Source organism: Sinocyclocheilus anshuiensis, unplaced genomic scaffold, assembly GCF_001515605.1.
Source record: "Sinocyclocheilus anshuiensis isolate Anshui unplaced genomic scaffold, SAMN03320099.WGS_v1.1 scaffold207, whole genome shotgun sequence".
Taxonomy (NCBI): domain Eukaryota; kingdom Metazoa; phylum Chordata; class Actinopteri; order Cypriniformes; family Cyprinidae; genus Sinocyclocheilus; species Sinocyclocheilus anshuiensis.
Window position 1 is genome coordinate 2,342,212 of NW_015551045.1, and position 12,205 is coordinate 2,354,416.

Below are 12,205 nucleotides of genomic sequence, written 5' to 3' on the forward strand. Positions count from 1 at the left end.
TCCTTCTTTTTCCGCTGAAGAATGACAGAAGTTTACACAGAAAATGTGTAAAGAAGATTTTTGCTAATACCGTGTTGTGTTTGTGCAGTACCATGTAAATATCATGGTGCATGAATAAGGAAATCATTGATCATTGCATGTTCACTCCACAATATATTATTAAAGCTTGTACCAGTTCTTCCTCATTTACTTTCACTTCATCTGTTTTATTAATACTATACTCTTTCAATAATATTAATGGTGCAGTGATGGGTTCAGATGATTACCAAATGATTATCATATTCATATAACATTTATATGGTGAGTCAATGCATTACCAAAAAACATGTGATGTCTAATGGTTTATTAGTTTAAGCAGTGTCAGACGGCTCCTCCAGTTAATGTCTTTTTCTCCTTAGAGATGAATTGGCACAGTTGCAACACTCATCTCTGATTCATTTCAGAGTGGAAATGTTGCCGTTTCCTAAACCGATGGCAGCTAAATTTCCCTTGTGTCTTTGTGTTTTCCAGTCGTTTGAATTAGTGGCTTGTTAACTGTATAGTTCTGGTGCTGTTCTTTCGGTTAAACCTCATGACAAGCCATTATCTGACAATTGATTTCAAAATCTGAATGACAAACTCGTAATTAGATTTCATCTGAAAGTGGCAGCCAATACAGCTCCAGTGATGAAAACCCCTACGAGTCCTCCTTATGCGGCATAATATCGGCCTTACGGCAGAGGTGAGGTATTATCAGTCACATAATCTTTATTTAATAAAAAAAAGTAATTAGTTTTTGTCGTTGGCTTTCCACAGCATCGTGTCCTTGGAAGAGAGTCACTTCTGCCCTCTTCATCCTAAAACTTCAGCACTCTGAGGCAAAGTCGCGTTTTTACTCGAGCCGATCATCCATCTCGCTGGATTAGCGACGTCCTCCTAAACAAACAAATCGCTGTTTTGTTCCCAGTACGGCAGTCGAGCCCTTTTCTGTGTGCGCCCTATAAAGCTGCAGGTGTGTTAGAGTTTAAGAGCGAGCTTTCGTGTCCTTAAATCATTTACCCTCTGCAAACTCATATAACTACAAAACGCCGACAACTCTGTCTGGTCTGCAAACTACGTTTCACAACCAAACGCACGCGAGTAGAGATAAGGAAATAACGCAAGCTTACACGATCAGAGTTCTCGCGCAAGACTGGAAATGTTATTAAAATGGTAGCCTGCAAGAAGTTCGCGATACAAATGGTCTGTGTGCTGATTTGCAGCGAAAGGGTGAAGAAAAAAAAAAAAAAAGATTATGGAGGAGGAAATGTTTACTGTGATATAGAGAATGTGCACTGCATTCTGGGTAGTTGCCGCCATGTTTTAGGACACGCTAAGTAGCGTACAATGACAACAAATACAAATCACCAGAGGAAAAAACTGCTGTATTTGCGTTAATATTTTTAAGAGCTGCTTGAATTTGCTTAGAATAATTGGACTATTCATATTTAATAATGATCATTCGAACGCTCAGTCACATACACACTACACCGCCTTCTATCGTATCACACACAGGACCAAACTGATCTCTCTTTTGCAGTTTTTAATAACTAGATGGCACTGATATATCTGCCAGATAAAACAATAAACACAATATAGCTTGATCTCAGCCACCCTTACCAAAAAGTAGTATACTTCAAGTTTATTTTAGTAAGTATACTTCAGTAAAGTTCAAGTATATTTTTAAGTATACTTTATGTAGTAAGTATACAAATATCAGTGTACTAGTAGTATACTTGTTCTGAGAAGTACATAAAGCCCATTTCTGAGAAGTACATAAAAAGTAGACTAAAAGTATACTTTCCTATTTTTAGTTTAAAAGAAGTATACTAATAGCACACTTTAATAAACTTATTTTTCGTAAGGGCAGTTGATCATGTATTTCAGTGGTTCTCAATTACAGTTCTCTGCATATTTTGTATGTTTCTCTTATCACTTCAGACGTTTGTTCTATTCGACAGTAAGTGCCCTGCAAAGTGGACATCACAATATATTCCACCATGATTCCAGTTCGAAGCAAGCGTATATGTTCCATTCAAAGAGCATTAAACTGTGCGAAACATTAATTTAAATTGTATTTATTTACAGGGGTGTATTATGTCACAGTTCACACTTCTCTAGTAAGTTATGTCTGTGTGTGAAGATGCTGCAAGCGGTGGCGTAGCACAAATCCGTAAATGAATGTTCTGAAGTGAAATAAACTTTACCGGATTTCCTTTGCTCAGGGAGAAGGGAGCAAAGAACACTGTGTAGGGAGCATGTCAGTCGGTACACAGTTCATGCACATAGCTCTCTTCTAACGAGCTGGTTATCTGAATCAGGTGTGTTAACTAAGAGAGACATGCAAAATATGTAGAGCGGGGGTAACGTTACACGAGGACAGGAACTGAGAACTGTTGTATTTAATCAACACATTATCATATCGCTCTAATACGACCCTCTGTAATGCAGCTCTGAAATTAAGTATATTGTGAAAGCACTACAAATAAGTTTTACTGGACTTAAATGGAACAAATACAACTTTTCACAAAGAGTTGCTGAATAATGAATCAAAGGAGCGGTTGCTTTATGAACATGGAGAGTGATCGTAACGACCTGTATCACACATAACATTTCCAAACTTCATGGCGTGAGCACTTACAAATTCATGTGGATTGGAAATTATGAATCTGTAATAAATAATAAATACAAATGACAAAAACCAAATTTTGGTCAAGTTGTTTATTTTCATTGAACTATGCTGTCAGCATTGTATTGTTTAAAGCTGAAAAGCAGAAAGTTGTGCTTCATTTTAGATCCGTTTTCCACTCCGGTCATGAGAGCAGATATGGCAGTTTATAATACAGCAAGCATTCTCCATTCTAATGTGTTTTTAACGGTTTAATATAAATTTTAACATCTACCTCCACTATAACTCGATCTCTAATGTAATGTCCATGTCCCAAAGTCCCAGAATGCCATGCATTGCTGATGTCACGTTCCCATTCTCTATTGTGGTCTATAACTCCTCCCGAACTTCCCGCTGTGCTGTATGTTGCTCTCTCATTGGCTGTAGGTCATCGCAGCTGTAGAACTCATTACGCACAGCAGGATTTTGAATCGCTGACAGGTCCAGATATTTAGCATGCCTGCATTGGCAGGTTAAATAAATAAAAGTGCATAAAAAAGAATCAAAAACTCTTATGCAGTTATTGAAGAGTTAGAGCAGCCGAGAGTGTGAATGTGAATTTCTCACATATGTGTGGGATTTCCCATATCCTGAAACAATTTTAATGTCACCTGTGCACAAATGCCTAGTTGTGTGTGAAAGAGACAGAATGCGCTGTGCACAGATCAGTGGTTTTTCAAAGGGTTTTATGCCAAAGACCCCAAGTATAATAATCCCCTTGCAGGAGATATAATTGCATTCCTTAATTACAAAATCAGCTATATTTTTACATGTATCAAAAACACTTTAATGTGTGAGAAAATATTAGGCATCATATTTAATAAATAATTGGCCTTCTTATTGCCACTGTACTAAAGCCAAAGCATTTAATAAAATATTTATCTTGTATGAAGTTAAAAAAATTTCTCACCAATATTAGCATAAAAGAAACATTGGTAACACTTTCTATGAAGCCCATATTTATAACACATTATAATGAATGCATAATGCATTATAAAAGCCCTTATAATATGTTATATCATCTTATAAATAATCATAACAACAATTATAATACATTATAATGCTTACGCATTTGTGGTTATAAGTTTTAAGATTATGATTATTTATAACACACAATGAACACTATATATCTTGACATTGTTTATTTAAGATCTGCACAGTATCTTACTACATATTGTAAGTGGTTAGGTGTGGAGTGTTATTTGAGTGTTCCCTGTGAGGCTAATATTAATTTTGATGTGAGCTAGTTAATAATTTCAACTGAAAAAAAATCCAGTGTTTATATGTTAGGTTACATTTTATTTTGATGGTCTCCTTAGTCTATTGACTATAAGCAACTTTGCAACTACATGTCAACTAACTCTCATTAGAGTATTAGTAGGCTTAGGTTAAGGTCAGGGTTGGTAGAATGTTGATGTACTTGCAAAGTTAGTTGTAGTCAGTTTGTCTGTTGGGGAACCGTCAAAATAATCAAACAGATATTACATTAAAAATAGTTCAAAGCAAATATGTCTTATTACACATTCATCTGATCTGATATCTGATCTTATGGCTGTTTGAGAAAAAAAAATATTATTATTATTACTATACTTATAACTGGTCTTTGATGGCTTTAAGTAAAGTAGCATAAGAAAGATGGTAAGATATGAGACTTATAATACATTATAACTATGAGAAATATAATCCATTGTAACTTAAGTGGATGCAACATGTTCACTGTGTGTTATAAATCATCATACTCTTAAAAGCTATAACCACAAATAATTAAATATTATAAAACATTAAAACTGTTTTTATGAATATTCATAAGAAGATATAACATATTAGAAGGGTTTTTATAATGCATTATGTATTCATTATAATGCCTTAAGAATACCCTTATAATGTATTATAAATATGGGCTTCATAGAAAGTGTTACCGAAACATTAAATTCAGATTAATCTGTGAAGCACTTTTCTTTAAATTATAATCATCAGGCCATGCAGTACCTGAAAAATAATCTGCCAACAATTTTAGAGTGCACATTATTTTATTTATTTTTTATTTTTTTATTTAAATAAATATTACAAATAAACCAACAATGTAAAAACATTTACTTTCCTGAATCTTTTTTTTTTTAGACCATTCATGAAATGATTTTGTGTGCGACCTGGATGCGCCAGTGAATGCTGGGATATTTGCTAATAAAATGATCATGCCAGAGGAATAGTGTGAGAACTTCATTATGTCTGGTCTCTCTGTATCATCTCAGTCAGCTTTTATGATGTTTCATGAATTCAGTCCCGCATTTTAATATGGTTGCCACTCTTGAAACTTTGCAGTGTGTATGTTGCAGAATGAAAAAATGTATTCAGATTATGAAAGGGTTATAATACAGAGTGAGCAAGGTTATATACAGAAAGCGAGCAAAGATGCTCTCTTTATAATCAATGAGGCCGATAGTTTTTCATTTCAGCCGAAGTGCAAGCACATTGAGTGAATGAAAACTCTCGCTATAATCAAAAAAATAATAATCTGTCTATATTGTACAATGAATACTTTGTTGGTTTTAACTAAACCATTTGTGAGCGAGCAGAGCTCACAATGAACAAACTCTGGTGTATTGAGCAGATTCTAACTAAAAAGCCTCTGATTGGTCATTGAGTTCACATGCTCAACAAACATGTCTGTGATTGGCTACAATTGTCAACGCTGCAAAATCACATTGTAAATAAAAACCTTTGATGCTCTTCACACAAATACGGGAACATCTGAAAGCAGCTGCCTATCAGAGGGAACCGGAATGACCCAGCACTGTCAAAAGGCTGGTATTGTTATGCTTTTAAAATTAAAAAAGTATTGACTTGGTACCAACAACACTAACCCCAGATATACAGTAAATATAACTCCAACTGAACAAAAGAGCCATTTGTTTGCTTTCAAACCATTTGGAATGGTTCCAATGGAAAATAGTTTTCACCTTTTGATCATTCAACCATTCAATAATACAAGCCATCATTCTTCATCGAGGCATATGAAGGCATATAAACAAACACTGTATTGAAACAAAGATAACAATCCTGTTTCCCTTGCTGTATTACATTTGCGAGAGAAAAAATACTGGAAGGATTTTCAATTAACGGAGACAATAAGCGTGGTTGTTAGAGAGCTTGTTTTGTCTAATTGAGGTACCTCGAGACGGGACGCATGTTTGCGGCTCACATTCATTTCAATAAATGACCGTTTCTGACTTACACAAGGAGGGGAATCCAAAACAAAGCAATTGTTCTGGCCTTGAATCACTTTCTCTGTTGTTCACAGTCTCTTTGTCCTTCTAGTGCCTCCAGTAATCCTGGTGTATCCGGAGACTCAGGCCCAGGAACCCGGCGTCGCTGCCAGCCTGCGCTGTCATGCAGATGGTATTCCAAACCCCAAACTCACCTGGCTAAAGAACGGCCTGGACCTGCAGCCACACGGATCCAAGCAGATTTCACTTCTCGGTACGATCCTCTGCCCTCCTTCTAGGAAGCAGGTTTTATTTATTTATTTATTTGACCTTTATTTAACCAGGTGAAACTTTCTGAGATTAAAGGGGTCATCTGTAACGGCTACTAGAGCATTTACGGTAGTTTTGTGGCAGATTGACATCTGCGCATGTGCAAAGCGTGTGTCTGTACGAGTTGGAAAGGTGAAGAGATAACTTGCTCTACCGACATCTTTATTTTATTTTATTCCAATGTTGGATGCTTGTGTACTTTTTTTTCCTCACTCGTTCCCCCATGTATGTGGACGAGTGTGTCGGTGCTTGAGGTGTTTTATTAAACACGGGAAAATACGCCATCCTGAGCTTGGGCCCAGTTTTTGACCTATTTAAGAAGGTTTTTCTGCCATCTGACAATCAGGAGCGCATTATGAGGGGTATCCTAGACAGGGTTCAGATGCCGAACGAACCTTTACCTACGTTTGTCGCCCATATGCTGAGTGAATTTCGAAAATTGAGAAGTCCGCCTCCTCAGCCAGAACAAATTGAGCTAATATGCAAGCACGCTGTCGAAAAATATAGGGTAGCACTCTATGGCACGGCGGTGACGTCTGTGATGGACCTTCTCTTGCGTGCGCATGAGCTGCATGCAGTCTTGGGTCCATGTGGTCAATATGTGCCCGAGGTTCCACAGTCAGTTCCGGTCGTAAGAGAACTTCATTGTTTTAAGTGTTTGACACCGGGGTTTACTTCCCGTAACTGCCCAAACTGTAAGCAGCAAAACAGCCAAACTGTGCACTCGGGAGGTTCACCCAATTGTCAAACTGTACAGACTACAGAGACATCGGGTTCTGAAGTCCGAAGTAACAGGTCTCAAACAACGGTTGCAGGCTTGGGTGCTTCAGTTAGGCCCAGGTCGGGAAACTTCAGGGGGGGGAGGACTTTTCAGAGAGGCAATCCTTCCCCCCCGAGACAGTAATTGAGCCTCACTCACCTGACTCATCCCAGGCCACTCAGCTTGCTCTTGGTCACGTGGAAGACATCACATCCTCATCTTACTGGAACACACCTTTTCGTGTTCAGGTCAATTTTCATGGCCAGGCACTTGAAGCTACTCTGGATACGGGGGCTTCTGTTTCAGCCGTGCGTGCAGATGTTTCAAGATTTGTTCCAGGGGGGACATTTAAAACAACAGCGTGGTTTGCATCTCCTTTGCAGCTTGCCGATGGGGGAATGTGTTGTCCATCAGGTTTAGCGTGGTTACAGTTTGGGTTTATGGGCCAACGCTTTTACCATCGTTTTGCAGTCATCCTAAATCTTTCAACCCCGCTTGTTTTGGGTATAGATTTTATGATGAGAGCTTCTGTTATGATCCAGGTTCCTTCCAGAACTGTTGTTCTGGGGGATGTGCCAGAAGCTGAGGCTGAACTGGAGGGCGTTGAGGTGATGACGCCAAATCACAGTCTGCTTTGCTTACAAGACAGTTCTTCTTGTCTGGACAGGAAAGTTGATGGGGCTGCTTTAAATGATGGTGAAAAAGTCAAGCTGACCGAGTTGTTGAGATCTTTTGCTGAATTATTTGACGGACATTTAGGTCATACATCCATAGTTGAGCATACAATTGACACTGGACAGGCCCGACCTATCCATCTCGCTCCATACCGTACTTCACCGGCAAAGAAAGAATTGATTGAGCGGCAGATTGACATGATGTTGGCAGAAGGCATTATTGAACCGGCATCGGGGCCATGGGCCGCGCCGATCGTTATCGTTCAAAAGCCTTCTGGTGAACCAAGGTTTTGCGTTGACTATTGAGGATTGAATAGACTTACAGTGAAAGACTCGTACCCGCTTCCAAGGATAGACGAGTCCCTCGATTTTCTAGCAAGAGGAAATTTTGTGTCCACAATCGACTTGGCCAGGGGTTATTGGCAGGTTGCCATGGAAGAATCGTCTAGGCCAAAGACCGCTTTCGTTTCTCACCGTGGGCTGTACCAGTTCCGTGTTCTACCCTTTGGCCTGTGCAATGCCCCAGCCACTTTTCAGAGGCTCATGAACACGGTGCTGGCAGGCCTCATCTACAAGTCATGCGCAGTTTATCTCGACGATATTGTAGTCGCCTCACCTACGTTCGAACAACACCTGAGAGATCTTGAGGAAGTCCTGGCTAGGCTGAGATCTGCTGGCCTGTCAATCAAGTTGGACAAGTGTCAGTTCTGTAGAAAGGAACTTACCTTCTTGGGCTATCGGGTCACCAAGGAGGGTATTCTACCAAATGAGGAGAAGGTGAAGGCCGTGGTAGATTTTGCTACTCCAGTAAACTCCAAGCAAGTGAGACAGTTTTTAGGCATAACCAGCTACTACCGGCGCTTCATTCAGCCAGAGTTTCTTTGTCTGATTTATTTGGTGATGTCACTGATGAGGGTGCGAGTGAGTGTGGTGATCCTGCCATTCTCTCTGATTTGACCGAGCGTCATGGTGATTGCGTTGATCAAAGGTATAACGTGTGACCTAGACTTGCACCCAGGATTACCTCAGGTTGGGTGACCAATAAGTGGACCAATCCATTCCACACAGACCGGTTGGATTTAAAATGAGTCTGTTAATGGAGTGTGGGGTGTACATATTTCTCTAAGTCTCCATAATGTTATAACAATATATCGTACCGTTATTGTTTTTGTTGACTGTTTTTAGGTTAACCAACACTGTTGTGTTTTGTTCTTATAAAAGTAAAATCTATCCTGTAAAATGTATTTTGCCATGGGTTTTTGAAATGCCTATGTGTTTTCTTTTCTGTTTGCTTGTCACATTTTCTTTATGTATTCTAGGACAAAGTGGTTTGGTGAGTTAAAAACTGTCATGTATGTTGGTATTTCTCATCATGTACCACTGGTTTTCTTTTTGAGGGGAGTATTTACAACTATTCATGTATGGAGTTGTTTATATCCTGTATTTTCACAGTGCTGTTGGCTGAGGACAGCCAATTTGTTCCGGGGGGGACTCTGTAACGACCACTAGAGCATTTACGGTAGTTTTGTGGCAGATTGACATCTGCGCATGTGCAAAGCGTGTGTCTGTACGAGTTGGAAAGGTGAAGAGATAACTTGCTCTACCGACATCTTTATTTTATTTTATTCCTTTCTGTTTGTGACCTGAGTTGGATGCTTGTGTACTTTTTTTTCCTCACTCGTTCCCCCATGTATGTGGACAAGTGTGTCGGTGCTTAAGGTGTTTTATTAAACTCGGGAAAATACGCCATCCTCTCGTCTCCCGTGCATTATTAGCCCCACACAGTTTCCCATCTGGGCTGTTTAACATTTCAACTCGGTGTTACACATCGGATGCGAAATTCATTTTTACATGTTGTTTGAACTGAAATTTGTGTTGGCAGTGTTTGTAAACATCCACCCTATAATGATAAAAATGTACCCAGTGTTCTGACTGTGATTATTAAAGGGGTCATATGATGCTTTTTTAAAGATCATTATTTTGTGTATTTGGTGTAACAGAATATGTTGACATGCTTTAATGTTCAAAAAACACATAATTTTGCGCGCACACACGCATGCACGCACGCACACACACACGATGCGCAAAACTCAAAACTCCGCATTTGAACAGTCAATAGCAAATACTTAAACTAATAACAAAACAGTAGCTGATTCAGAAGCACCAGATTGTCATAGCAAAGTCAGAATTACCTCCTCTCCTAGGTTCACGAAACGGTCGTCCATAAAATGCATTGCTGTTCTGTTGTAAGTAATCTTAAAGATTCCTAAATGCATCTACTTTCGGAAGGCCAAATAAAGTGCTTTTGCTTTCGCCTAGAAACACACAGCATCTCCCTGACATGGCTGCTTCAACACTAACTGCGGTTACTGAAACCACGCCTTCTTTCTTTGCGTGAACATTTGGGCGGCATTATGCAAATATTTCCACATAGTGAGGTAGATATGTGGGGGCGTGTTAGAACGAGCCGTTTTAGGGGGGTGTGGCAGAGTCTTAACTTTGATAAAGAATATCTCTTTGGTTTTGAGACTTTAGTCTTTGCAACTTCAGGGATCTTATCTATGCACAATCAGCTTGTAACACTCCAAAGAGAAAGGAAAACTTGAAATCGCATCAAATGACCCCTTTAAGATTCTTGACTGTGTGACATCACACAGACACAGGCCCCTCCCACAATTGTTGATTGACACTGGTGTTTTATCACAGACCCACCCTGAGTGAGCTGTCATCAGTCCGCCATTGTTTCGACGCCAGAGTAGGAGCAGACAAGAATGGCTCCTAAGCGATTGAGGTGTTCTGTTGTTGGATGTAATAATGAACATAGCAGTCGTCATTTACTTAGTCGCTGAAGACGCAGAGGATTACATTTGTTTGTGAAGGGAATGCGGCACCCGATCTACCTAAATGTGTCTATATTCACATGAATAATTCGTGATCCAGCCTCACCTACAGAAGAAGTGAATATAAGGTTTTTTTTTTATGAATTCTGCAAATCGCCTTTTCTAATAATGTGCTAGTTAGCAAGTTTCACGATGAATACGGCTAAAATTTACCGTCCCTCAGAGAACTGCGCAACTGCTCATCACCCTACAGAAGAGAGGGGCGGGGTCAGCAGAGCTCATTAGCATTTAAAGGGACATGCAACGAAATGGCTTTCTGTCAACAGCTGTTTTTGATAGGTTAAAAAGGGTGTTGTTTTACACTACCCTACACTACTTACACTACTAACTTTACATTTTGTGTATGTGGAAAATGGGCATCCGATGACCCCTTTAAAAAATCTCTTTTACAGAAGTGACCTGTCCAAGATGCAGCACTACATTTCAGAAAAAGAACACAAAACTCTGTATCCAAAACACAATTAAAAAGATTTACAAGTTAATTCTTCCTTTAACAGCTCATTGATCAAGAATCTAAAAGTGTTCATTGACACTAAGATCTGCAACTTCATGTTGTGTTGTAAAGAGTTCCAATCATTGGGCGCCTCAAACCGAAGAGCTTGTTTTCCAAGTTCAGTTCGTGCAGATGGAACCGAAAGAGTATACAAGTCCTGTGAGCACAGAGAATAAGCTCCAGGAGCTTTAAGTTGGGTGAGAGAACAGAGATATGGAGGCAGTTGTCAGGCCTGTCTCTTGTGTTTTGTTCCCCAAGTTCTAGTTCTCCCTCGTGTTTCCTTATGCCCATATTTGGTTTGGTTTCCTGTTCTCGTTGTCTCATTATTAGTTGATTCCTCGCACCTGTCTGTCCCTCGTTAAGTTTAGTATAAATGTGTAGTCTGCCTCATGTTTTCTTGTCGAGTCTTAAACGTCATTCCATGTGTGTCTCTTGTGCTCTCTATGTTAGTGTTCCTTTTCATTTGGTTTGTTTATTAAAAGTCAAGTTTTGAAAGTCATCTCCTCGTTTCCCTCCTATGCACCGTGACAGCAGTAGACCCAAAATGGATTTATAAACGGGTACCAGTGAATATGTCTGCGTGTTGATGACGTCCAACCAAGTCTATCATGCAAATCACAATGATGGGTACTAACATTACAATTTAATATAAACCTGAATGCACCATAATACAGAGCGTCAAAAGAACCTAAAAGTTTGGTAGACAGTAGATGCGTAATGGGCAGATCATGTAACGACGCATATGAAAAATATCCTCTGACGCAGCAGTGGTTTGCAGCCGTTGGTGCTGTGGGAGTGAATTTGCAGCTCCCTGCAAGGACGATGATGATAACAATAAAAACAGTGCATGAAATGACGATAGTGGGCCCAGGCAAATGGGCTCGTTTGGAGGGGCCTGTCGATTCCAGCGCGGTGCTGTATTGTTTACAGAGTAGCCCCTTATTAGAAAACACTTAATTGGTTTTCGGTCCATTAGACACTGTAATAGGCTGTTATTTGGATCAGATGCTTGTGCTGCTTAAGTTCTGTATGAAAAGACAAGACCTTCAAGGTTTAATTTCTCTCATTTATTTGTTTCAGCTCCATCGTTTCTCAATGGCTCGGCTTATTTATTTGTTCTGTGGAGGTTTAATGTAACAGATAGTTTCGAGCATTT

The 12,205-nt window shown here is 39.5% G+C and overlaps 1 protein-coding gene across 1 annotated transcript in view; it reads left to right on the forward strand.

Moving 5' to 3' along the window:
* The window catches only part of LOC107661768 (follistatin-related protein 4), a 213,868-nt gene that overhangs the window by 176,834 nt on the left and 24,829 nt on the right, over nt 1–12,205 (forward strand). Inside the window, exons 9-10 of the mRNA XM_016451535.1 lie at nt 630–721; nt 5,988–6,166. Coding sequence (XP_016307021.1) covers nt 630–721; nt 5,988–6,166 — 271 coding nt within the window. The remainder of the gene's footprint in view (nt 1–629; nt 722–5,987; nt 6,167–12,205) is intronic.